This window comes from Leptonotus elevatus, chromosome 20 (genome assembly GCF_054856555.1).
Source record: "Leptonotus elevatus isolate MCC_2025b chromosome 20, RoL_Lele_1.0, whole genome shotgun sequence".
Taxonomy (NCBI): Eukaryota; Metazoa; Chordata; class Actinopteri; order Syngnathiformes; family Syngnathidae; genus Leptonotus; species Leptonotus elevatus.
This window is the reverse complement of record NC_141258.1, coordinates 10,846,412-10,869,648: the sequence shown is the minus strand read 5'-3', so window position 1 is coordinate 10,869,648 and position 23,237 is coordinate 10,846,412. Positions and strand designations below refer to the sequence as shown.

Genomic DNA, 23,237 nt, shown 5'->3' with positions numbered 1-23,237 from the left:
AAGCATGAGTGAATTTCAAACTCTCAAGATGAATGCTTGGTACTGGACACACTTTTTTTCCCTTTGTTGCTGAAAACTGCTAACCAAATGTTTCTGCTTACCTGATGACTATTCAAATAGTTAAGCTCACCAACCGTCACCAGCAGCCCATCTGTTTTCCTGCTGGTTGCTAATTCGCTCTCATCATTCCAAAGATGTCCCTGAATCAAAATTATGTTCAAACAGTCCCTGAATACTTTCGGAAAAAGATAACAAATCTAAAGGGACGGAAGGCCATCAGAAAGATGTTAATGTTGCAATTCTGCCATTATGTGTGAGTTGCCAATAGCAACAGCTTTTGTTGTAGCAATTGTTTTCCCATCTGCGCATCACACACAATTGCCTACTTTGATCTGTATTGTCTGCAGTGTAAATCACACATCTGCAGCTTCAACTAAAAGTAAAAAGGGAATAATAATGGTTGGATCCATCCTGCTGCTACACTTTGAAATGACAGCAAGTGGCATTTCGACAGCACTTCCCCTGGATGGTGACAAATGAGATGTACCCGGCCGGGCAGCTTCACTTTTTATTTCCATGTTCTAGCACTCGAATGGCAGAAATACACAAATGTCAAGCAAATTAAACACAGAATAAGATTTGATATAAGATATATCTGGTGGCCCTGATTTTCCTCTTGATATTACTGTATTACAAGAGGAAAACGAGAACCACCAGACCCAAAAACAAAGAGATGACAGCAAGCATAAAAAAAGCCTGGGCTTCCTGGGACCCCCAGGCAATGCCACGGCACATCGAGGCAGTGGTTAAGGCAAAGGGAATCCAACCAACTGTTGAAGATTGACATATTGTTTTGAAAATACCATCCATCTTTTTTCCCCATGCAAAACTCTGGGAAGCATGCATGGTGATTTCTTCACATTATAATTTTTTTTTTGACATCCTGTTTTAGTGAGTTTTATGAGCAGGAAGCCCAAATTGTGTAAAAATTAAACAAATAAATACTTGAACTCACTCAAGTTGCGGGCCCTGAATCTATAATCTATGAAAGTTTGACTTTTTGAATGGAATTATGGAAATTATTCAAATTTTGAGACGAGCACCTGTATATATTCACTTCACTACACTCAAGAACAAGCCAACAAGTTCATGCCAATAAATTGAATTCATTTTATTGTACCCCATTCAATTACTTGAAGTAGTGACATATTATCTTAAAAACACTTTCTGCTCACGTCACTGCAGGTAAAAACAATATGAACAAAAATGAAAACAGCCCGTTTTCAAAATATAAACACACATTTTTTTTCTAATATTAAAAATAGAAGATGCATCTTTACAGCCTGTACAAATAAGACACTTACTGTTCGTTGTACATTCGTGTTTTTTTTTTTTTTACACATACGGTATTTTAGATTTTGATAGTCTTTGTTTTTATTAGGGTCTTACTGAGCAAAAACAAACAAAAAAGGACAACATGTAGCACCCATTTAACATTTAATCGAAGCAATTAACAATCAAATACATTGCTACAGCTAAGTAGATGCTGCTGGGTCTTGTAACCACATCACCTGCTGCTAAAAGCCATTATTACATCATCACAACATTGTGCTTTACTGTACACCGGCTGACCTACATGCTACATGTTGGCTCCACTATCGCTTCATTCATCTTGGCTTTCAACATTTTATTGTTAGGCGCTCAAAAAAGTACAGCACTAGGTATAGCATTATAGCACAAATGCTACCACTAGCTAAGCTATTGTCCACGTTAACTGTATCCATTTCTCATGTGATCTAAACGGGCAGGTGTGAGTCTTTTCATGGATAGAGTGAGATTGGAAAGTGTTGAATGGGATTCCCTCATGTCAGTGGGAGTAGCCTCTTTGATTTAGCGAGGATCAAGCGAACCGCGTCGTGCTGTTTTTTTTTATGTTGCTTTGTGTTCACTGAGCTATGTCTGGAATGGGATTTGCTTGCCATACAATAAAAGGGCCACCATCAAAGAGGGCATATGACAGGCAAAGCAATTTCATTTTCAGGAACAGAAAACATAGTCCATTTCCCCCAAGGCTTCATTATTCACAGCGTGGTGATTTCTATTGATCCCGCACAGCTGGATGGCGGTTATCTCAACAAAGCTCGGGGAAAGTGTTGACCTTTTGAGAGTGTTGCTTTTAGAAGTTGTCCACACAAGTATAATTGGTTTCTTCAAATGATTTTTACTGATTTCCCAAAAGATGTGAAAAGTTCATTTTCGAAGGAGGAGCCCACTTTCTATCAATCAGGACTGTTTCACTTCAGCATCACGTATGTACGTTTAGGTTTTTTTGGTTTTACGTATGTTCAATATAATGCCATTCGGTATAATATATTTAACTTGAATAACATTATTTTAACATAACATTATTTTATAATGGTAATATACAGCACACTTATAGTAGCTTGACAAAATTGACTCCCCTACTGCTATTTCAGTGAAACTCAAGGTTTTACTGTCACAAGTAATCATCCAAATTTGGCAATATACCACCCACTAAAACTATAATAAATCCTTTACTGCTAGTAAACACCTGCAGTTTAGTAAATAGATGAAGAGGAATACCAGGAACTAGTGAAGCTACCTTAAGAAGGGCTGTTACCATGGTTGTGTGTATCAATGGTATTGTGTAGATTTACTAGCTGGAAAATTGGTTCTAGGTGTTATCCGTTTGATCATTTACAATGATTTTTGCAGAGGTGGATGCTTCCGTCTCTGCGTCGGCCCTGTCGTTGACAAAAATACACGGACTGAGAAAGCCCGTCTGTACTGACCTGGATCACAGGATAAAAACCTGATTCAGTCTGTGCTCAGTCCGTATATATATTTTTTAGGCTTCACGTCGTAAAGCACTGGCCGGAAATGTGGGCACTCGTCGAAAATGTGGGCATGCGTCAACAACGGGGCCGACGGAGAGATGGAAGTGCCCACCTCTGGTGTTTTGACAGTTCTTGGAATCAATACTCTAAAGTATAACTACTGGACTTCATTTGAAGCCTGTTTTAGATCAGCCAGACCTATGTGAATTATTTTTTATATATATTTTTTATATATATATTTTATATATATATTTTATATATATTTTTATATATTTTTTTATATATATTTTTTATATATATTTTTTATATATATTTTTTTTATATATATTTTTATTTTGTATGTGGGTGTGTGCGTGCGTGTGAGTGTGTATTCATTAGTTTACCTAAAACCTATTAAAAAATTCCATACCGTTCACCTAAACCGAACACTTCAGAACCCAGCCAGAGCCTTGAGGCCGTCAGGAGACCCGAGGAAGGACCAAAGAAAAGAAAGGAAAGTGAAATCCAGCACCGACCAGACACCACCCACCACCCACCGGGCCACCAACCAGAGTCCTTCACCAACCCCAGAAACATATTCCAACAAATCAGGGAGACCTCAAGAGACCAAAGGAGAGACTGAGGAAAGGAAGGAAGGACAGACGAAGCAGAGTGAGATCCACAGACACCAGCCTCCACCGATTCAACGACCAGAGGAAGAAGCAGATTGTGTTTGAATTTCGATAGATGCTCGTGTGGTGGATCTGGCATGCTTGAAAATCTCCACCAAAGAGGGGAGCCGTCGACCCCTGCCAGGACAGAGCAAGCGCAACACCTCAGGGCCGGAACTCCGGTCTTTGAGAGCCGCTGTCCTGCTAGTTTTAGATGTTTCCCTCCTTCAACACACCTGGTGATGTCACTATAAGGGAAAGTTTGCTGATGAGCTGATCATTTGAATCAAGTATGTTGGAAGGGAGAAAAGACCACAGTTTCCTACCCCAGCTCTCAAGCTCCAACACACGATTGGTTCAGAAAACAACCGATAATGCCATGGTTGCATTTTCCACATCTTTTTTTTTTTTTTTTTTTACCTTATCCACATCAACAGTCAGCATACAGAGAAGCTTAACAGTTCAATTATACATTACCTTGCCATTACCTTGCTACACAATTGTTGTCCTATAGGTAAACATTACTGTATCAAGTTTCAGGTTAAGGATCAGGATGTATTTATAACTCTTGCATATCTCTACTTCATTTCCCTGACATGAGGAGGCAACTTTTGGGTGAAACTATCAATAGATTTGATGGCATGTTGGTGATTCAATATCAGGACTTTTAAGTGTGACACACTCTAGTTAAGTGGTCAAGATGGTGGCGATCCCTCTGCTAGCTGTCTAGTTGTGATGATACGGTACGGTTACAGCATTACACCAATCTTATAACAACACCCCCTGCCCAAATGTATTGTCATTCATCTGTCCTTGTAATTGGAGGTCTGGCTCAAAGTGCTCCATCTGGTATAAGCCCGAACCCCTCCATCACAAAGTACCCAGATCAGTGGTAAAGAACCCCCCCTCCTTCTTTTGCCTCCTCCTCAGTCTGTGGGCCCGCCAACAGACGGCAGCCACCAGCAGCATCACGACACCGATACAAAGCAACGCCACTGACACCACTTTAGTCTGGAGCAGATTGTTGAAGGTGAACGTCACCCCCGTGCCCGCCATCCCGATCACCAGCGAAATCACCCCGAAAGGGAACACGCAGCGGTACCAGGACTTTTCTGTGCCGCCCGTAGCTTGAGCCAGCCGCTCCAGTGTGGGGAGAGACTCCGGAGGTTTGACTTCTTGTCCCTCCGCACTTGCGGAGCTGTTTAAATTCTGGTTTTCCGAGTCCTGGGGTAAGGTGTTTGCCTCGCTGCCGTGGCTGCAGTCCAAGTCTGGGTGAAGGACCGGGGCAGGGGGTTGGCGGCCAGAGGAGCAGCCCATCTCCGAGCCAGTGTCCTTGGGTAGCGATGCAGGAAAGGGTGCCCGTTGGCAGAGGGGATCCTCACAGCGTGTGTTTGTGGCTGATTGCTGCTGGAGCTCGCACCACAACACAAGCGGCTTCCCCTACTGTCTGTGTCACTCTTGTTCTGGTTGTTGCCCTCAATACTTGCCAGCATGTGTCTGGAAATTTAAGGACAGGAGGAGAATAAGGCTGAAAATTCAAATAGAAACACAAAGCTAAAATATCTTTCTGTTTAAAAACATATTTGCAATGAAGTGGATAGGAATTAAAGACAACACAAAACAGAGATGCGGCGGAGTTATTTTTAGCTCCACACAAGCTCCTCTCACCGTATTTCGTCACTGTCCATCAACGTGTGATGCCTTCCTTGCAGCCTCGTAGCACGAGCTGCGGCGTGCGTGCGTGTGCATCTGTGTTGCCATTGTCCGGGGTATATATATAATCACTGATGAGAGAGGGAGGGGCTTATCGGAAGAGGTAGACATTTTGCAGCGGTCCGATTGGCTCAGAAAGCTGAGAGGTCTCAGGAAGGACGGGTTTGGGTGACGTTAACAGCTGAGTGCTCTCATTCAGTGGGGCTGATGTATTATTCAGCTTGAAAAAGTGTAATGTACACAGATGGAATAAAAACATAAACAATACTTTTTAAAAAAAATTCAAATTGTAAAAATAAAAACAATGACAGCATATCATATCAATTATGATGTAACTGTAGCTGCCCTTTTACTAAATGGGGCAGTTTATATCATAAACAATGTTTATTCATAATTTTTAAGATTTATGTTTCTGCTGTGCATAATTTCCGTTAATGCCTCGGGGTATTACATATATGTTGGAACGTACTTGCAGAAACTTTCAAACGTATTTAGATACGCTTAAATGTACTTGCAAGTACATTGGAACGCTACATAATAGCAATAGTACGTTTGAATATTAAGTAAGTAAACATTTTTATTTGTAATTTTTATGATCTTTTATTTTGTCTGCAGTGCATGATTTCCGTTTGTCATTTTTGCCCACAATCACGGTATTGATGTTGCCTTGATTGGCTATGAAAAATCATGCTGTCCAACTGCGTCATTTTAACGGCCACTCAAATTACTAAATTAACTTTCTCGCGCAATTAATTTTTTTTCCAAAATCTCTACTCTTGGTCATCCGCATGTGTGGGTGTCATTTTTACTAATTATTGACCAATCTAAAGTGTTGAAAATGGCTTGTTCTCTTTGATGATAAGATGTTAATGGTTGAAATACAGTTTTTGGGGTCTCCTGAAAAGTAATGATTTTGTAGGTACAAAAAATTTTGGCCCGACGCCAGCGATATTAAAACACTATCTGCTCCTGCATGTTTTTTCTTTTATCGTACCCTCCCAACCTCCACTGTGTGCGTCATTCACAACCCCCTGCATGGCGGCGGGACCAACCGCCATGTGACATTGCCTCACAAATGCAATATGTGTCCATGTTTATCACGCCTCTCCCCTTGACAGTGAGACGCATTAGCCAGCCTCCAAGCCTCCCCTGGGAGACTGTGAATGTACCGTGTGTGGTTTCTGCTTTACGCCGTAGGTGTGCAGATTTAACTTGACTTAGCCCTCACCGTGAAGCACTGGAAAAATTCTGGTGCCCAGGTTCAGCTTTATTTCCCCAGGTTTTATTTTAGTAGAGGTCTCACAGGAGCATCTTCTGAGGATGGAGGAAGTGATTTTCTTTTATGGGGCAAGTTACTGCGAAAGTGAATGGAAAAAGAGTGATAAGCAGCTCATTCTGACAAGTAATTGGCCATTTGCACTGCAGTTTTTCTGATGGACTGTTACAGTTCAGGTTGTCTTCCTGGAGTGTGAGAAGAGGACTGTTGAAATTGTTCATTCGGCCTGTGTTTACTCAAGCTGCGCAGATGATGAATGTAAAGTAAAATAATCAAACATCACTTAGTAGACCGCATACCTACGCCAAGTTCTGGCAGTGACGCCAGATGAGTATTGTAATGCCTGATTTATATAGTCATTCGACACTTTGAACACTAAACCCCCCCCAAAAAAGTTGTTGTAGAGACTGTTTACCATACTGTTGAGGTGCCCTTTGAGCAAGGTAGCGAACATATGAACCGTAGCTCAAGAGGTACAACATTGTTCCCCTTGAGGAATTAAATGAAGCATAATAAATTACAGCAATTAAACAACTACCCTTTCCCCCCCAAAAGAAAGTTACAGAAAATACTTTTATTTTATTGTTAGCTTGATGCTAAGCTGCTAAGCTAGACCTCTATATGTGATATGCTTTCGGTATCTCCCACCTAGCTTTGCTCCGTGTGAGCTAGATTGTGATGCTTGCTAATGTGTTCTGCTGTTGTTTAAATACAAAAAGGTAATTATTTAAAAAGGGCCAAGACTGGTGGTAATGCTATTTCCTGCGGGTGACAGCATTGATAGGTGCTTACCACAAATAGTAAATATAGGGCCTGATTGACTAAATTTACCAAAAAGTGGGCACTTAATTACATGTTTGCGCTAACAACTAGCACATGCTGTTGGTGTGTGCAGGTTGCGCGCACCATCTAATAAGTTTGTGATCTTTAAATAAGGTCCTAAATAGCAGTTGCTAAATTGGCAACAGGTGCTACCAATGGTGGAGACTAGTTAAGTGAAGCAGTTCATTTGACTGTTATGAACGACTAGAAATAGTTCTTTGTTAAGATTTGTTGGAAAGATTGTTTAGTGATTTTCCTTCAGTTCATGATTTAGCCCTGAGGTTCACGTTCACTCTGTAACATTATCATTTACTAAGGGATGTTGCATTTATTGACAATGCACAGTCATTCGTGAAAGAGAAAGACTGTTTGACATTTTTTTAGTATTATTGTTTTAAATTATTTGAATGCTTATCAAAACAAACTCGTAGGCTGCTTCACACTTCCATTTCCTTAGTCTAGCCCCCTCTTTTGTCTCCTGTTTACTTTATGCGTAGTCTGCAAAGATAAGTTTGTTGCTTTTCATGTGGCTTGACTGAAAACTAGCCATTACATTGGAGAAATGAAAGCCAATGAAAGCATAAACTTGCAAGGTGGAACTGGTTTGAATCACACAGGTCAGAATCGTTTATTGAGTGATTTGTTCACTGCAAACAAATGACGTAGTCAATGATAACACTCTGAATCTACCATTAGTTATTCATTTACTGCTAGTAAATGGAGTGGCAGGTCCACTCCCAGAAGGCATGCTTGGTGTTCAGGTCAACTTAACTGAGAAAGGAACAAATCAGGGTGCCGTTGTTTTTTTTTTTTTTTAAGAGGCTTTAGGTAGCTTTGTTGCGTTTCACCATGAAACATTTGAGAGAGAACTGCAAGTGCAAAATTAATTTGAAGTGATGGAATTGGTGAAAGTGTTAGTGGAAGAGACAAACAAACAATATCGCTGAATTGCAGAAAATTGAATAGAATTTTAGGAACGACAGCTAAAAACATAAAAGTTCCGATTTATTTTATTTTACTCGGTCCATGTGCATAACATTTTTGAAGAACATATACACAAAACTGCTCTGGGAAAGGGCAGATACAGCTGTCACTTGTGTGAAATGTTCCAGACGAATGGACGCTGGTTTCAAAGGAGTTTTGTCATAGGCAATATGGCATGACTCCTTCTTGTGACTGGCTCAGCCATTTCTGTGAGCTAACTTCAGAACTGAAATCACTTTTTAATGATGTACAGTATGTATACTATATCTATACCTTTATCCAGTGTCAACTCCAAGTTCCCTTCACAGAGCTTTATGGAAATTGGGACTCAAATGGTGATCCTGTTGGCACACAAACAAAAACATACACGGCCAAAATGATCATAATGGCGGCAGAGGTAGCAGATATGTAAAATCCTTATTCTTATTTGAGTTAGAAATAATCTATGATCTATAATCTATAATTTATGACAGCCACAAATTGGTCGGAAATGCCACCCATTGTGCTGAGAGGCAGCTATATATCACCGCAGACATTTACTGTCTGTGCTAGCAGTAACTAGGTGTGAATGGAAGGCTTGTTTACTGTCCTTGATAAAAGGTCGTCTTCTTAAGGCTTTTGAACCGTTAGCATCACCGCCGGTGTTTGCCAGAGCAGGTGAATTAATGGCCAATGAAGACTAAGTTCATCTGATATTTTTCAGCGTGTCCTCAAAGTGTGGCCCTTTCAAATGGCTTACTAATTATGATGCATTTGTAAAGCTGGAAAAGGTAATATGCGTTTCTCTGGCGCGGAGAGAGGTCAAATTACTTTCAACAAAAGCTCAACAGGGTCTTCTTTCCCCGCTGATTCCGTCAGTCCCGTTCCCTTGGTTGTGGTTTCACTAGATGGTGGGTAGGGACAGGGGGAATCTCGTTCATCCATTCATGCGCGTCAATAATTGGCTACTCCGGCGGCGTCCGGGGTCCCTCCGGCTCTCCAACAACCACCCGTCTTACTGTAAGCCGAATAAAGATGAAATTGTTAGATATCTCGCTGAGCTTCACAGTGCTCAAAGCCTCCCAACTCCCACCGTCTTCTAACATGGCAGAGGCTGTTCCAGGGCCGTCACCAAGCGATGGCCACCGCCCTCCCCAGCTGACCACAGCATGACGACCCCAGGGACAGCCCCCCCCCCAAGCAGCCTGCCGGCAACAACATGCTGCTCACAGGAAACCACCCGCCCCAAAGGTTCTGGCCGATCGCCTCAGTACGCAACAGGAGTGTAGACCACCCACCAACATTGCCCCTCCTGCTACTAGTCCAGCCAGGATCTGGAGCATTTGGTGGCACGTCAGCAAGATACTCTACACTCAGATTCACAATGGATTTACATAGCGGGACACGCATCCCTTTGCCCTTCGAAGTGATTAAACCAGACAGGTCCTTACGACAACCAAGGCTCACCACAAGCACAATAGCAGCTCAGGATCCTGCCCAGCAAAGCACTCCGTGAGGTTTCTGATGCCTCGTATGGTGGTCGGACAATCCACAGAGGTACCTCTGTATCTGGCATTGCACCCCACCGGGGTTTGGGCCTGGTGCTACAGTTACATTCCCACCCAGTCACACTGGGTATCCTTATCACCTTGCCTTGCAACACTTACAGATCACAGCTCATTGAGACATCTCTTCCTCTGGCGCTACATCAATCGAGCATTTAGGCCCGGGGCTTTAGTTTCATACTCATCCAGTCTCACTGGGCATCCATCTACCATGCCTTGCAACACGCATCACTCCCAGCCCACAGTGACGCCTCTGCATCCTGCGCTGTACTCCACTAGAATTTAGGTCTGGGGCTTCCGTTTCCATTCACACCCAGCCTCACTGAGTATCCTTTTCTGGCACCTACATTTTGGTGGGAGACCTCGCCATCCGATCTTAGTTTCGAGGGGCAGCTGATCAGGCACATCCTCCCTAGGGCGCTGCGTTAGCAAGCTCGTTACCAGCGGGACCACGGGGAGGTCGCAGCTTCAATAACCAAAACTGTAAGCGGACACGGGATAGCACACGTGCCCCAAATCGCTCCCCTCCTGTGTCCAGCACACGTACCAGGGTAGATTCATGCGCGTCACTAATTAGATGACGAGGCATTTGGCTACCTTGAGTCATAGTTACTCCCACCGTTTACCCGCGCGTCATTGATTTTTTATTGTCAACAAAAATAATAGTCCTCTTTTATATTTAAGTGCAAAAAGGCGGGAGAATGTATTTGCATGTAACAACACCCTGGCATTCCACACATTCACAAAGTCCGCCAAGTCAGTGTGACAATACAGTTATGCAGTAATGAGCGCTGCCTTTTGTCTGCAAAAATAACTGGACAGCCTGTTTGTTTATCTGTACTTCCACTTTTTACACAATGCTTCCGCCCATTGATAGTATGTGATAGGTTGCTTATGATCAGATCTATAACTGTCTCAGGAACCCTTATCTTAATGTATTATGTATCCCAGCAAACCCTAATGTATAAGTGTTACTTCGTGTGACTAAAGTGTCAAGTGAAGGATGAGACCAACTTGGCATTACAGTTGACCCACAAAAGCCAAAGCAGCGAAGGTGATACTGATGTTACTGTGGCAGGAATTCCCCTGTGGCCTGCTTCTTCTGGGTGCTGTAAGAGGAGGTCACTCTTTTAGACAGCGTCCTTTCATAATTGATAGTGTGAGCGCTCCAACGCGCCATGGGGGAACGCACTGACGGCGAGGCTTTTGTCAAGAGGGAGACTACAGTTCCGCTGGTCCTCTGTTTACGCATGTTTGTTAACAATGAGGCGCTTTGTTTTTAAAGATGGCCATGCACAATTACAAATAACCTCATACGCTGTACATATACACACTAATGCAAATTATTAATGGACCTAGGGAATGTTGTTTTATTTGACTAGCAAGCACAAACAGTTACAGTGTGTATTATTTAGCGCCATCTAGTGGTGAACTAGTAATTCATTCAATTTAAAAGCCCACAATAACATGCAAAAGAAATGTTCGATCACATCAGTGTATAATTTTTTTATATAATCGTAGGTCTAGTAATCGCTAATTATATTACATAGGTCATGCCAGCATGTTTCTGCTACGAGTGCCTGAAGGAGAAGAATTCCACAAACATAGTTAGCCTCTGGTGGCGGTTGCAGCTCGTGGCAGACCCAATGGTTCGACAGCCGCTTACTTCCAACAGCCGGGGCCTGCAGTTGGTCGTCGCTGTTTCCCGTAATTCGGGCTCCCGCAGCTTTTGCTCTCACTATAGCTTTTGCTAGCTCTTGTTAGCCGCTCCAGTTACGCCCAATTCACACTGACTGCGGAACGGAAGCGGAATCGAAAGCATTTGAGTTTGCGTGTCAATTCACACCAGCTGCAGTGTGGTGCGTATGTGGTGCGAAAGGGATGCGACGCTGTGGAAGGTTTCTGCAAGCGTTCTATTTTTTACGGACGCCGCATGCGGATTTTCGTGAAGCTGAAGAAATTACATGAACCGGACAAGAAGTCAAGCGTCAACATCAAGGTAGATCCGGTATATTTTAAAATAAAACTTTAAGCTCACTCTCAGCTGAATGTTACTGTCAAACTAAATGTAAAATGAAGACAGTTACATATTGTGTATTTTAAACAACCACTTAGCCTCATGGGCTAATAATTAGCATCTATGTGACAGTTTTGCTACACTTTAGGCAACGGATATCTGAACATAAATTGTGCTGCAACACATATAGGGAGATAATATAACAATACTCAGAGGCATATATTCTTTATCCTGTGAAGGATGACTACTAGTAAAGCTTCTAGCCAAGAGAGGATATGAGCCTCAGTGGCGGCCGTGGCTTTGGGTGTAGAGACGGCCGTTCAGTAACCAGAAGTTCGGCTGTTCGATCCCCGCTCTCCCGTTGTGTCTTTGGGCAAGGCACTCCAGTGCTACACATACTGGTGTATAAAAGGTGTGAATGTTTCGTGGTGGTTGTTAAGTAGCTCACCACCACCGCAGTGTGAATGTGTAAGTGCATGAAAATTGTATCCATTCCATTGTAAAGCGTCTTTTAGTGTCGAGAAAAGCACTATATAAATCGGATGCATTATTAAGTACATTTTATCCATGTCTATCCTATAATGCCCCCAAGTAGCTTAGAATTAGCAGCAGAATATGCATTGCAGGAGAAAGTTTATTATTCTGTCATTACTGATAATGCTATAGAGTGAAATGTTTCTCATTAAAAACATATTAATACATTTTTTTGTTGATTTTGTAGAGACTAAGGGGAAGCCGTGTACAAATGTAAGCAAAAAATAATTATCAGTCAGAGTGAGAGTGGGAATGTGATATTGGTATCTGTAATGTGCCTATTAAACTGACGTTAATGAGATTGCATTGCATGATTTGCGTTTGATAGCTGTGGTTAAGAATATCCGTAGTAATGAAGGCTGGAGAAAGCGTCTTGTCGAGTGCTTTACCTTGATGTTCGACATTGTCACGGCCACCTGGCAGCAACTTCACATGGCAACAGGTTGTTGTGGGGCATGATTAGTTTTTTTGGGGGGGGGGGGGGGGGGCATACGATTTTGTCTGTTTTTATTCCTTTGTTCTTTTTTTCTTTCCGATTTCCAGAAGGAGCAAAAATGTGACTGAAAATCATCAGTCTTTTTGTTAAGGTGTAATTACAGAGAATTTTTTCAAAACTATGCAACATTAATGCGTTATCCACTTTCTACTTTTATGTCTACCAGAGAGTTTTTTGGCGCTTGTTCCCATAGCAGCTGTAATGACTATAACCATTAAGTAAAACAAAGCGTTTGGCTCATTAAACAAACGTAATGAGCTGAGAGACGTTCCAGAGCTGAAAGAGGGGTGACAGCTAAATGCTATAATGCCAATAAAGTCACGGTGAATTAAAGTATGTATTGTGTGATTGTTTTAATTAAAACTCACCCTTCAAAAAGGTGCCATCCCTTGAAAGTAAAACTTGTGGAGAATCACAGCGCAGACCACACTGCAAGTGAAGAGCTGCAGGCACAAGGGCACTGAAAATGGAGTAGGTTTCTTTGTTGCATTAGCTCTTTAGACTATGTCTGAACCCACGTCCTCTTGTAGCCCACACACCCACACTACGGAACAATGGTTCTTCCGACCATTTGTAAGGTTGAGTGCCTCCACCTCCGCAAACCTGAAATCGGGTTAACGCTTCCAAGAACAGACGCTGAAAAAGAATGAAAATAATTCATTCTAACTGCGCGAGATGGACGAGAAAGTCAATGAAAGATAAGAAGCCTTGTGAATGTACCAAATAATTAGACAAAAGGAACACAAAGCAAATCTCTGAGCGCAAGTTTCTAAAGCTGACTTATGTTTGAAGCGCAGGTGAGGCTAAAACTGATATTTGACAAAGGCTTTAACAAAGCCATGGATTACAACAAGATGCTATCTAACAGACGACTGGCGGCAATATTAATTGTATGTGATGGCTAATCCACAGTATGTCGTTTTGCCTTTAGGATTATTTAAATAGTTCAGGCTCGTGAAGGGTTTTGTACAACCCTTTAACAACTTTATGGGACGATTAGTACTGTAGAAGGAGGTTTTTGCTTTTGCCCTAATATAATGTGACGGTTTTGAACCCTTGCCAGTGACTGAGTCCAGGGCGTAGTCCTGTATACATTGCAATTGAAATACATACGGACAACATTATGACGCATATAGACGTTATTTTGTTCGAAACATCTCCCCAGAGCGACATCTGGTGGCCAAGTGTAAAATATTACAATCAAACAGTAAATCAGTGTTGCCAGCTCCCCAGTAAGGAAACTAACTTTTGGCTGTCTGTCATCACCTCATTTACACAACTGGCAATCGGACTATAATTGTAATGGGCGCCATAAGAGAGAGAAATAATATCATGGGAAACAAAAATTGAATAACCCTCACCCCGTCAAAATAAGTAGAAGTACAAATGAGCTTTTTGACTTAAATGCTTTGATGAAACCCCCAGCGCTATCACATTTAATCAAAAACTAAATTTCAAAGGCTTTTTTAATTTTTTTGCGACAGGGCATCAAGTTTTGACAAAGTATGAGAGAGGAAAAAGAATGACCTGCAAAAAATGACATCCGTAGCGGGAATTGAACCTGGGTTACCTGGATAACGGACCTTTTTCTCAGCCCATTGTGCAGGTGCACATTCAAAGCATTCGAGAGGGTGTTGACATTTTATCATGTAGGGCGATGAATCAGCAGGGCAATTTTACACACAAAGTATACTTAGGTTGGATTTATTTTAGATTTAAGACATTTTTAATATAGTGTAATGGTCGGATTTTATTTAATTTTAGAAAAGGCACTTGCTGAAACAATGTGACGTTTGGAGGCAGAATGGAACCCGAAAGGCAACTGTCACGTGACATCCTGATTCTGAGACAGATTTAGGAACGCGATTTGAATCACAAATTCCGCCTGGGTTCCGGTATGTTCCAAAACACACTTTTGATTTTGCCATCACTAATATTCAGGTTTTAAAAGGGTTTCTGACATGTAAACGTAGTCTCTATCTATCTATCTATCTATCTATCTATCTATCTATCTATCTATCTATCTATCTATCTATCTATCTATCTATCTATCTATCTATCTATCTATCTATCTATCTATCTATCTATCCATCCATCCATCCATCCATCCATCCATCCATCCATCCATCCATCCATCCATCCACCCATCCATCCATCCATCCAACCGACCAACCGAAGGTCAATCTTCTCTCTGAGCATTGAGAAATCTGACATTTCCCTCATTGGTATTCTGTGCCGGAGCTGCAATCAAGTTATAGATTGGCTCTCCCAGCCATCTTTTGATTAAACTTAGTTATTTTGTTCCATTATGTCTTATCTCGCGAATGCCGTTGAAGATTTAGATGAGACGTTAGCAAATTCAAGCGTGCGTTCTTTTATGCTCATTGCATGCATCATACATTAGATCAGCCCGTTTCCTTCATGGCAACTCCAAAGGAATAATGTTGTATTCAAAGAAATTTTCATAATTTAAGGAGGCGAGTAAATGGCTTGGGTTAGGGACACACCAAATCATGTTAGCGGCACGCACGCACGCACGCACGCACGCACGCACGCACGCACGCACGCACGCACGCACGCACGCACGCACGCACGCACGCACACACACACACACACACACACACACACACACACACACACACACACACACATATTGGGCTGTTGCCCGGATGCTGTTGCTAGCGAGTCCACTGAAAGTAATTGGCTGCATTTTGTTTGTGAAATTGGCTCTTTTATGTTTCTATTTTGGGCTTTTCAGCAGTAGTGTGAACCTGGTTATGTAAATCAGCAGCTAATCTGGGCCTTGCTGTGGTGATGGATAGTATGAATGAGTCTCTCCGACTTCTTCCCAGCTCCAAAATATCCTGAGGGCCGCTGAACGTATTTCGAGCAAATAAAGCCAGAGAGAATTTTATAAGAGCCAGAGCAGCGGCCAATTTGAACAAATATCATGATGTGTTGGCCAATATTGTTCAGTGGTGGCAGCGAGGATTATAATATTTGTCACATGAAATAGAATGAATTTATTCACAACAATGGTGGTGTAAAAATAAATTATTATTATATATATATATATATATATATATATATATATATATATAAACAAATTTTTTAAATTAATAATAAAATAAAAATACATTTTAAAAAAGAATAAAAAATGTTCATGGCCAAGCATTGTTTTTACTACAAATGTTTACTGTTAATTATGACGAATCCATTCATGTTTTTATAATTTATTTATTCCCCAGCCACAGGAAGTTGAACAAGTGGGTCCATTAGTATTAATGAGGCCCATTGAAAACACAGTGACAGCCTTGGAATAATCCAATGAAAGAAAAGCGCGTGTGCGGCAGGTTAGATGAGTCATACTCGCGGCAAGCTGTTTATTATTGACACATTGGATAACTCGCCGTGTGCCCGGCTTTTCTTTTGCCAATCGGCACAGAAATAGACGGCTTGCAATGATCTAATAACAAAACACGAGCAGATGGCAGCAGCTTCCGGGAAAGATAAATATATTTGACACACCCTCGAGCTAAATGGATGGATATTATCTTGTTTGCATTTTTTGTCATTTCGAAATTAACTAATTCAAACCCCAAAACGTATAAATACGTTTTTTAATACTTTGTCCTGCACTCCCAAAAACATATTTATACGTTTTTTTAATGTTAGAGCATACAGAAGGCTTTGATACAGCTTTTGACATGAAGAGGTCACTTAAAGCAATGGTAGACATAGCAAAAAACGGCCAGCAGGTGGCAGCAGAGTATAAGAGATCAGCCAGGGCCATGTTGCACAAGCTCTTTTTGCCAGTATTTTCAGCAAGTTTGTGAATAATGATGAAACTTGAAGCTATATTCTAATGCTAATTGCTGCAAAACGGAAACAAATACAAATATACTTGTTTTCCCGATGAAAGAAGAGACTGTAATCTTTTGTTTGGCAGGTTCCATGTTTTTATAGCAAAAGAAAACAATATTCTGTGAACCTTGTAAAATCAGTCAAAATCCAGTAAAACAGCCGGGAGCGAAGGGGGTTGCTTCAGTGAAAATGGCTGGGGGGTTAATGAGTTGTTTTTTTAGCGTGAATCCTTAAAACCATTAGACCGTGACATGTTCCACATCACTAATACATGAATGTGGTCTGAATGTACGTGTATCTATATTAAGGGTTTTGCCATTTGCAGTACATTAAACAATATGGTTCAAAGAATTCTGAGTCCAAATCTTGACTTCATGTACATGTGAGTTTTTCTACATTCCAAAAACATGCATCTTTGGCCCATTGAAGACTTTACTTATTTTGTACTTAAAATTAAAGTTTGAATGGTTGATTGTCAACACGTGCCGGAGCTCATTGTATATCCTGCCACAGTCAGCTTGGATAGGCTCCACCTATAACCCTAATAAATAAAGGCGGGATAGAAAAGAGATGAAAATAGATGAATGGTAAAAAAGTAGCAAAAAACAAAAACATTTCTGTACTGTTGCTGGTTTTACACATTGCACATTGGAATTTGTCACTGTGAGATTTTACAAACATACACAGATTCTACGCAAAATACTTTGTTTTGAACATGCTAATTTTCATTTTAATTCAATGTATTTCTGGTAATGCCACCTTGATTAGACAGGTAGTAGTACATCCTGAGTACAAAGCTTTATAGCATTATTCAAGTTAATCTATTTTGTAACAGTCTAAACTGTTTTTTCTCTGCGAATATGGGAAGAACCACCCCCTTTCTGGATATAAAGCCCCCCCCCCCCCCAATTTTTTTTATAACCACATCACTGTGGAACTGACACTTTTCTTGGCATGTATATCCTGATGTGCAGCTGTGGTAATGAGGGGCCATATCTGTCATCACTCTTGGTTTCTTATCAAGTTAGTCAGCCCCCACAAAAAGCATCTAAAATGTAACTATATCAATGTGTTGTCCCGACTGTATGTTGGTCCCTAATTCTGACCTTTCACCATAACCCTAAATTCACAAACTAAAGAAGATAACCATCGCATCTGTCAAAGGAGGTCATGATGGACTCTTAATAACATCAAATGGTTTAGGTGGCTGAACGCTGACTAATTAACCAACAAGTCTAGACTACTGAAGAGAAAAGACACACGCTTGAAGGAACATTCCATATTCTAAGCACACGATGGCAGCAAAGCTCTATCAAAATGAATGAGCAGCCCTTTAAAGAGCATTCAACTGGCCACAAAGTCCATTGAAATCTCCCGTAGTAATGCAAGAGCTAAAAGCTTGAATTCATTTTCAGTGATTAGAGTTGGAGGCTACAATTATAATATTTGTGTTGTCTTTTTTTTCTTTCAGTTCATTCATTGCTAAGACAAGGCTGTTTTCATAGCGACCAAATAGTAGCATAGTACTAGTGTTTTTTTATCCAGCTTTTTTATTTATTTATTTATTTAGTCTCAGTTTTAGTTCAATTTCAGTCACGCTTGGTAGTTTTTTTTTATCACAGTTAGTCAGCTTCATCCCGTTTTTATTTAGTCAACTTTTAGTTGACTATAAATATATAGCATTTTAGTCTTTATTTTAGTCCCAGAAAACATCATTTTATTCTTCTAGTTTTAGTCAACAAAAACTGTCAACGTTTTAGTCAGATTTTCTCTCATCTTTTTGATGAAAAACAACTTCACACAATTACAGTGGCTACTATGGCTCCATGCTATGAGCTAGTAAATTAGCCAGCATTAGTTAGCAGTCGCATTATTATTATTGGAATAATGTTAAATTATAACTGTCATTAAAAATATTTTTTAACCTTAACTGTGAATCCACCTCCTGTCTGTCCCATGTGTTTGTGCATGTTGCACTTGCTAGCTGCAGATTTGAAAGAGTGTGTGTCACATGACAGTGTCACAGACCTGAAACAAGATTTTACAAAATCATATAATATTCGTCTCGTTTTTGTTCAGGAACTAAAATGTCCATAGATTTTAGTCCAGTTTTTATCAAGTGAAGTACTTTTCGTCTCGTCTTCATTAGTCGATGAAAATACATACTGATTTAGTCTCAGTTATTGTTTATTAATGAGGGTTTTAGTCTAGTTTAGACTAGTTTTAGTCCGGTGAAAAATGTGTGTTGACGAAATGATTTGTGTTTAGTTTTCGTTGACGAAATTAACACTACATAGTACTAGAACAAAATGATTATTATTATTATCATTTATGTATTTATTTTTGCTTATATTGGCCAGTTCATTTATTTTCTAACCTTGTTTGCTTTTTTTTCCTTCTGTTTGTTATCTCCTGGTGCCCGGTGGTTTCTTGTCCTCTTTCATTGCTTGGGAGTTGCAAGTTTCCTCCAGCTGGTCTGCATTGTGCTTCCCCCCAACTTCCACTATTAACCTGTGCTCCAAACAATTTTTTTTTGAATGCAACTGTTTCTATCTGACTTGTCACACAAAACCATGCATGGATCATTTTGTAGGGTGGAGAATTGTTTTATATATATATTTTTAAGATTCATTGAGGGGGGCAGGTGGAAAGATGTTTCCAATTGAAGAATGCAAGTAATTAACCCCTCTTCCTCTCAAAACAACAACACTATCCTACAGCATGTGTGTGGGGGATGCATGTGAGCACGGAGTGTGTCAGTGGGCAGATGTTTCAACCCATACACTTGCACATGGTGTTTGCCTCTCCAAATTAAATCTGTAGAACCTGTTTTGTATACACGTTAGTGCAGTTGTTTATCATATCCCCAAAATGAACCAATAGACAGAAACACCTCGTTTGAGTTGATGGATTTCATTAGGGGATCAGGAGTGACACACATTTCGCACATTACATATATGTGATGCACTTGTCTTTAACTGCTATACATCCTGTCTCAAGTAAAAAATAAAAAAAAGTAAAAAAAATATTCAATTAACAACTTTGCTTCGTCTAAGAAAAGAGAACAAGCCATTTTCAACACTTAAAAATGGGCACTAATTTTGTTAGAATAACACAAACATGACTGACCAATAGTATTGATTTGTGAAAAAAAAAAGACAAAAAAGTGTAATTGACCGGAGCTTTCTGCCCAATAGTGACGCTATGTCTCCGGGTTTATGATTCTGTTTATGTACCATAAAAGTTATTCAACCAAACAATCAGGTGGGATAAAAATTCTAACCTCATATTTTCCAAATTAACAGTGATTTATTGCTTTAGACTTTTAAGGTGGGAAAAATGTACAGTTTGGCATGGAATGTTGTGCACAATGTCACACAAGAGGGGCATCAGAAAAAAATCGGAAAACCACCGGGCAGGCCCAGGAACACATTCTTGGCTTCATGTGGGAAAGGTAGACTTGTGTTTGGCACGCGTCACTGTTTTGAGGTTCAGGGTTTGAATCTTGGATTCTTGTGGAAAGTTTTCTCTGGGTACCTTACCTTGGTAGTGTGATCAGACATCCCCATTTTTAGGGACAGTCCCGGGTTTTGAGCCTTGTGTCCCGAGCCTCGGCTGATTATGCCAGCCGCATTGTTTTACCCCACTTTTGCACAGGTCCCAGTCAGCAAGCTAATCATTTGGGCCATAGGTATGTTAGTTGTTATAGCGATTCATACGATTAACCAATTAACAAGGAAGTTAATTGTTAAATTCCTTCTTATTTATTTTCACATTTGTGCTCTCATTCATCTAATCGCGAGCAGGTATGTTTTTGTCATACCAGAACTAGAACTACTTCCTGCTTTTATGCCTAAGAATCATAAGAAATGTAGTCCAACTAGCCTAATGCTGTGGTCGCTGGTCAGACCCAACAGAAGCGGAGCTTTTCTGATGGCATATTTCCAATGATCCAATGTGGGACCAGCGCAAGGTCACTGGCACAGCCAGCTTCTAATAGATGCCGGGGTAGAGCAAAATTAATGGTTGGATAATGGTGAGTGCATTGTATTGTTTAGCACTGCTGAACTGTCAACCAGGATAGCATTTAGCATTAGTTAAAGCAATAACACAACCACAGGTCACCATATTGACTAGTGATTCAATTTGTTAGAAATAGTTATTGGTGAGAATTTATTGTCTGTTTGATTTTCTGCGAAATTGTAGTGTCACAATTTTTTATTTTGAAAATCTGGTCACCCTGTACTTTGGCCTTCCATCATGTTTTAAAATCATGCATGTTAATTAAGTTAATTAAAGACTCTAAATTGTTCATAGGTGTGAATGTTCGTTTGTCTATATGTGTCCTTTGTCTTGCAATAGGTTGACAACCATTGTAGAATGTTCATACTTCTCGTGCTAAATTATGCTCCAGGCTCAATCCCACCACCCTAACCAAGAAAAGTGCTTTATCAAATGGATAGTTGGAAGTGTGAAGCACTCGAAGAGCGATTACAACAAACCACCATCAACATGGATATTGGCTTACCACCCAAACAGGAACTGCCATTTTTCAAGCTTATAATGGAAATGATAAGGAGTCTTGGCCCTTTGTCTCTGCTGAGACAGTAGTTGATGTAGCAGCCTACCACTCACACACCAGAAATTCTATGTGAAGCCAACACATAAGCAGTATCACAGAAGCTAACGAATCAGCTGGAATATTGCTTGTGGAAGTCTTTAAAAGGAAGTACATTGTACAAATGGGCATCTGGTATCAAGGGAGGTACTGACGTGACGTGCACCCCAGTGGAGGTTACACGTAGGGGTTCCTAGCCAGTTCCTACGGCAGAGCCCTCAGGCAGTGGATCATTGAGGAAGGGGAGAGTCATCCGCAGATGTGGCAGAGAGAGCTTCCAGATGACTTGTTGCTAAGGAGAGGACAGCAATACCATCAAAGTAGGAAACCATCTGGATGCAAGCTTAGGTCTGATCCGCCCCAGCTGGGTCACCTGGAGGAGGGCGTATGACGTTGAAAGACCCAAATCGCCTAATGATTCCCGGAACATGGCTGAAGGTGCATACACATGGATCAGTGCACGTATGTACAAAGCTCACTGATGCTAGGTCCATCAATCTCAGCTGACATCAAATTTAGCTTGATTTGGGAAATTGTGTTTTGTTCTCTCAGTTCTACAGCATGTATACCCAGAATCCCCAACACCTAGCTTCTATCTCGACCTATAGTTCCACTGAGGCGGTGCAGGCCAGCGACAAGATCGAGTCTCTTTCCCTCCTGCTCTGAGGCCACCACGCTGTAACATGTCCAGAACACTGCACCTGGAAGTGTCCAGGAAGGTAGTGGAGCAGCTGTTCTACTCCAAATCTCTTTTGAGGGGATCTTATCCATGGGTTAGACCAGACACACAGCAAAGGAACTTGGCTGAATCTCCATCTTGTCGTTTTCGTCACTACTGAGATGTATTGGCAAGGGAAGTCCAAATAGCCTCCATGGCGCAGCAGGCAGTGCTAATAATCTGACGGTCGTGTGTTAGTTTCTCACTCGGTACATATGTTTTAGACGACTCTCAGGATCATTTGCAAAAAAAGGCTCTGTATCAGTCTTACCGTCTCAGCTGGTCATTTTAAATTGCTTAAAAACTCTCGCTACTTATGTTTAGTCCCGTTGGCATGTCCCTCCTGCTCTGAGGCTTCCCCGCTGTGACATGTCCGGAACACCGCACCTGGGGAAGTGTCCAGGAAGGTAGTGGAGCAGCTGCTCTACTCCAAATATCTTCTGATGGGAGCTCATCCAAGGGTTAGTCCAGCCAGCGAATTTGCTTGAATCCCCATCTTGTCGTTTTGGTCACTACCCAGATGTGTTGGCCAGTGAATAGTGCAGTTGGCAGCATGTCAATCTCATAATCTGAAGGTTGTGAGTTTGATCCTCACTCAGGACACATGTTTTGGATGACTCTCTGGATCATTTGGGGAAAACAACAACCAAAAAACCCCTCTCTGCTGGTCATTTTAAATTGCTTAAAGACTCTTGCTACTTATGTTTAGGGTTAAGGTCAATGTATATTTTGCTATAGCTTGTCCAAGTATATTCTTGACCTTCCCTCATTGATCTGAAGGTCATGAGTTTGATCCTCATTTGGGGCAAATGTCTTGGATGACTCTCAGGATCATTTGGGCAAAAACGCTCTGTATCAGTCTTACCTCCCAGCTGGTCATTTTAAATCGCTTAAAGAATCTCGCTACATATTTATTATTATTATAATAATAATTATTATTTATTTATTTATTTAGGATTAACACAATGTATATTTTGCTATGGTCCAAGTTAGCCTTATCTTATCGATCCTTAGAAATCAGTCGGAACCTTGCTTTGCAGTACAGCATGACTCCCTAAAAATGAATTTAAACACCCAGCGAAGGAACTTGCCTGAGCTCTATCTTGTCGTTTTGGTCACTACCCAGATGTGGTGGCAAGGGAA

General features: G+C 41.0%; 1 protein-coding gene across 2 annotated transcripts; it reads right to left on the bottom strand.

Moving 5' to 3' along the window:
• Positions 1–1,176: 1,176 nt before the first annotated feature.
• LOC147157017 (transmembrane protein 100-like) lies at positions 1,177–5,268 on the bottom strand. 2 transcript variants are annotated; one of them, XM_086063693.1, is made up of 2 exons: positions 5,177–5,268; positions 1,177–5,005 (listed from the first exon to the last, which is right to left on the bottom strand). In XM_086063693.1, exon 2 carries the CDS (start codon positions 4,823–4,825, stop codon positions 4,379–4,381), a length of 447 nt encoding a protein of 148 aa, XP_085919819.1. In that variant the 5' UTR covers positions 4,826–5,005; positions 5,177–5,268; the 3' UTR covers positions 1,177–4,378. The 2 variants fall into 2 exon arrangements, with proteins under 2 accessions (XP_085919819.1, XP_085919820.1); XM_086063694.1 differs by having other exon boundaries at positions 1,177–5,036; positions 5,177–5,251.
• Between the last annotated feature and the right edge of the window lie 17,969 nt (positions 5,269–23,237).

Excerpts from the sequence above, each read along its gene's own strand:
- LOC147157017 (XM_086063693.1), bottom strand. The coding sequence starts at position 4,825 with ATGGGCTGCTCCTCTGGCCGCCAACCCCCTGCCCCGGTCCTTCACCCA.